Genomic DNA, 3,168 nt, shown 5'->3' on the forward strand with positions numbered 1-3,168 from the left:
GGTATTGCTAAAAATCTCTCTCTTCGGTTATGAAACAACGCAAGGCGGACATGGCATATCGCTCTCGGGCCCACAGACATCCCGCACACTCGCCGCACACCCGCCGCCCCCGCGCGCGCCCCACCCCGGCCGGGAGAAAGGGGAGTGACAGTTGTTTGGGCTCACTCACTCAGTTGTTTGGGATGGGGGAGGGAAATTCTTTTTCTGACTAGCGTCCGGCGCGCGCTCACCCCGTTTGCCGCGCCCCAAGCGCGGCAGGCTCGCTTCGCATGAGCGGCGCTTGGGTGCTCCTGCTGAGCCATCAGGCGTGGTGCCCGCCCCTTCGTCCCCAGACGCCCGCCTCTCGCGCCGAGGCGCAGCCGCGAGCGATGGAGCTCGACGTCGCGGCGGGAGAGCGAGGCCCAAGCCGGATCCTGCCCATCGTCGAGACGCTGCTGCGGGCAAAGCCGTTCCCCGCCACGTGTCCGTACGACGAGGCCACCGACGCCGCCTTTGCCCAGCGGCAGACGCCGTGGGTGCTCGCGCCGCCGCCGGCTGCCGAGGTGAGCGTCCTCAGCCGTTGCTACGCCGCTCGGCTCGCCGAGGCGGGGGCGAGCGCTGTGCTGGAGGTGACGGGCGACGGCGAGGGGACGCGGCTGCCCGCGCCGCCGATCGGCCGCCCCCGCCTGAAGCGCTCGTGGCTCCACGCCTTTGCCGGCTCGTATGAGGCCGGCCGGGGCGGCCGAGGCGGCGGTGGCCGTGGTGGCGACGCGCCGCAGCACGCGCTCTTTTCCGGGGCGGATCCGCTGCCGTACGCGGACGCCTCCTTCGACGCCGTCCTCTGCCACGGCTGCCTCCCCTACGTCTCCCACCCAGTCGCCCTCCTCGCGGAGCTGTTTCGAGTGCTCAAGCCGTCGGGTGCCGCTTCCTAGACGCTTCCTAGACGCTTCCTAGACGCTTCCTAGACACTCAAGCCGTCGGGTGCACCGCCGCTCTCCTCTCCGCCGGCGGCCCGAAAGAAGAATTGCACGCGGCCGCGCACTTCCCGTCCGTTAGGCGTGGCGCTGCTCTCCTTTGCCGGAGACCCGCCTGTCGACCGAGCCAGCGACTTCGACCGAAGACACGCGACGCAGGTCTGACCCGGGCTTGCACATCCTGTGCAGACCCGTGTGTGCACATCCGTATATTGGCACACCCGTAGTGGCACATCCGTATGCGCACATCCGTATGTGCACATCCGTAGTGGCACATCCGTAGTGGCACATCCGACTTGCACACGGGACCGCACCCCGCTGAAGCTCCTGCTGCCAGTCTTGCGCCGCGTCGCTTGCCTCGCGTCGGGCCCCACACGTGGCTTGTGCGACGCAGGCGTGGCTGCAGCTACCGGACGCCGCCGAGGCGCTCTACATGTCTGGCTCCTTCTTCCACTACTCAGCGGGGTGGGGCTCGCTCCGGCTCGAGGAGCTGCATGTCGAGGCGCGGACACGTCCTAGACACGTCCTAGACACGTCCTAGCCACTTGCGGCTGCGGCTATGGCAGACAGCGGAATAGCCCGACTAGCGCGTCGAGAGGCCTCGAGACCTCGAGACGACGCGCAGAGGCTCCGGTGTGTTCGCTCGTGGCAGGCTCGCCGCAGCGGTGTGTCTTGACGCGATGCTCCCAGTACGCACGCCACGTGCCCACGTGCCCACTTCCTAGACACTTCCTAGACACTTCCTAGACACTTCCTAGACACTTCCTAGACACTTCCTCGACACTTCCTAGACACTTCCTAGACACTTCCTAGACACTTCCTAGACACTTTCTAGACACTTCCTAGACACTTTCTAGACACTTTCTAGACACTTCCTAGACACTTCCTAGACACTTCCTAGACACTTCCTAGACACTCCCTAGACACGCACGCCACGTGCCCACACCCTCACGCCGCGAGACTGGGGCCACAGGCCCGCTCCCTCTTCCTCCTCACCGCCTTCAAGCCCAAGGGCAGCGAGCTGCTGCGCAAGCGCGCCCTACAGGCAGTGGAGCGGTCCCGCGGCAGCGGCGGGCGGCGAGGCGCCGACCGGAGAGACGCGGCGCCTCGCCCTCCGCTTGTGCGCGCCGCCGCCGCCACACCCGCCGCCGCGTCGGCAGCCACCGCTCTTGCCCCCTCTTCCGCCGCCTCCGCTCCCGCCTCCGCCGCCTCCGCCGCCTCCGCCGCCTCCGCCGCCTCCGCTCCCGCCTCCGCCTCCTCCGCCGCAGGCGGGGGGTTCAAGGCCGCCGCCGTCAGCCCCGCCGCCGCCAGACCAGCCGCCGCCAGACCAGCCGCCGCCAGACCAGCCGCCGCAAAGTCCGCCGCCGCCAAGCCGCTGTACGAGCTCGCCCGCGAAGCTCGCAACAACCCCGCTGCCGCCCCCGCCCCCGCCCCCGCTGCCGCCCCCGCACCCGCACCCGCACCGTCGGCCGCCTCCCCGCCCCCGCCCGCCCCCGCGCCCTCCGGCTTCTCCGCGCCGGCCACGCCGAGGTCAGTGGCGGGGGCGGCGCCCGGGGTGGCGAGGGCGGCGGCGGACGGGTCTGCGAGCGAGCGGGTGCGGGCGACGATTCTCGAGACCATGAAGCGGGGCATCAGCCAGGCAGAACTCTGGGGAGATCTGGGGAGATCCGGGGAGATCTGGGGAGATGTGAAGCGTCGCATCAGCCTGGGGAGATCTAGGGAGATCTGAGGAGATCAGGGGAGATCTGGGGTGATCTGAAGCGTGGCGTCAGCCAGGCAGCCTCCGAGACGACACACACACACACACACACACACACACACACACACACACACACACACACACACACACACACACACACACACACCTCCTCCTCCTCCCCAAGCCCCTTGCCCCATCCACCGCACCAAACAACCGCCTTGCTAGCACCCTCTCGGCCGCTCGCGCGCGTTGGCCGAGCAGCGCCGAGATGCGCCGAGATGCGCCGAGAGGGCCCGGGGTCTCCCCCGCCACCCCCGCCCCGCCACCCCCGCCCCGCCACCCCCCCCCGTCGCCCCGCCAACCCCCCGTCGCAGGCACGCAGCCGCACGGATTTGGCGCCCGGCGAGAGCAAGATGCTCGAGCACATGAAGATGTACGTGATGGAGACGAAGCTTGCCGAGGGCAACCTCTCCCCGGAGGAGCGGCTCATCTGGTCCGCGAGATCAGCCGAGATGA

General features: G+C 69.0%; 2 protein-coding genes across 2 annotated transcripts in view; one reads left to right on the plus strand and one right to left on the minus strand.

The window, feature by feature from the left end:
• Positions 1 to 269: 269 nt before the first annotated feature.
• EMIHUDRAFT_212937 (hypothetical protein) lies at positions 270 to 1,118 on the plus strand (the record flags this gene model as incomplete). The annotated part of the gene is made up of 2 exons (XM_005765547.1): positions 270 to 897; positions 1,036 to 1,118. 2 exons carry the CDS (start codon positions 270 to 272, stop codon positions 1,116 to 1,118), a joined length of 711 nt encoding a protein of 236 aa, XP_005765604.1.
• Positions 1,119 to 3,026: 1,908 nt separating this feature from the next.
• EMIHUDRAFT_437197 (hypothetical protein) overlaps positions 3,027 to 3,168 on the minus strand; it is a gene marked incomplete at its 5' end in the record, with an annotated part of 1,817 nt that continues 1,675 nt past the window's right edge. The window contains one exon of the mRNA XM_005765548.1: positions 3,027 to 3,146. The remainder of the gene's footprint in view (positions 3,147 to 3,168) is intronic.

This window comes from Emiliania huxleyi, assembly GCF_000372725.1.
Source record: "Emiliania huxleyi CCMP1516 unplaced genomic scaffold EMIHUscaffold_55, whole genome shotgun sequence".
Classification (NCBI taxonomy): domain Eukaryota; phylum Haptophyta; order Isochrysidales; family Noelaerhabdaceae; genus Emiliania; species Emiliania huxleyi.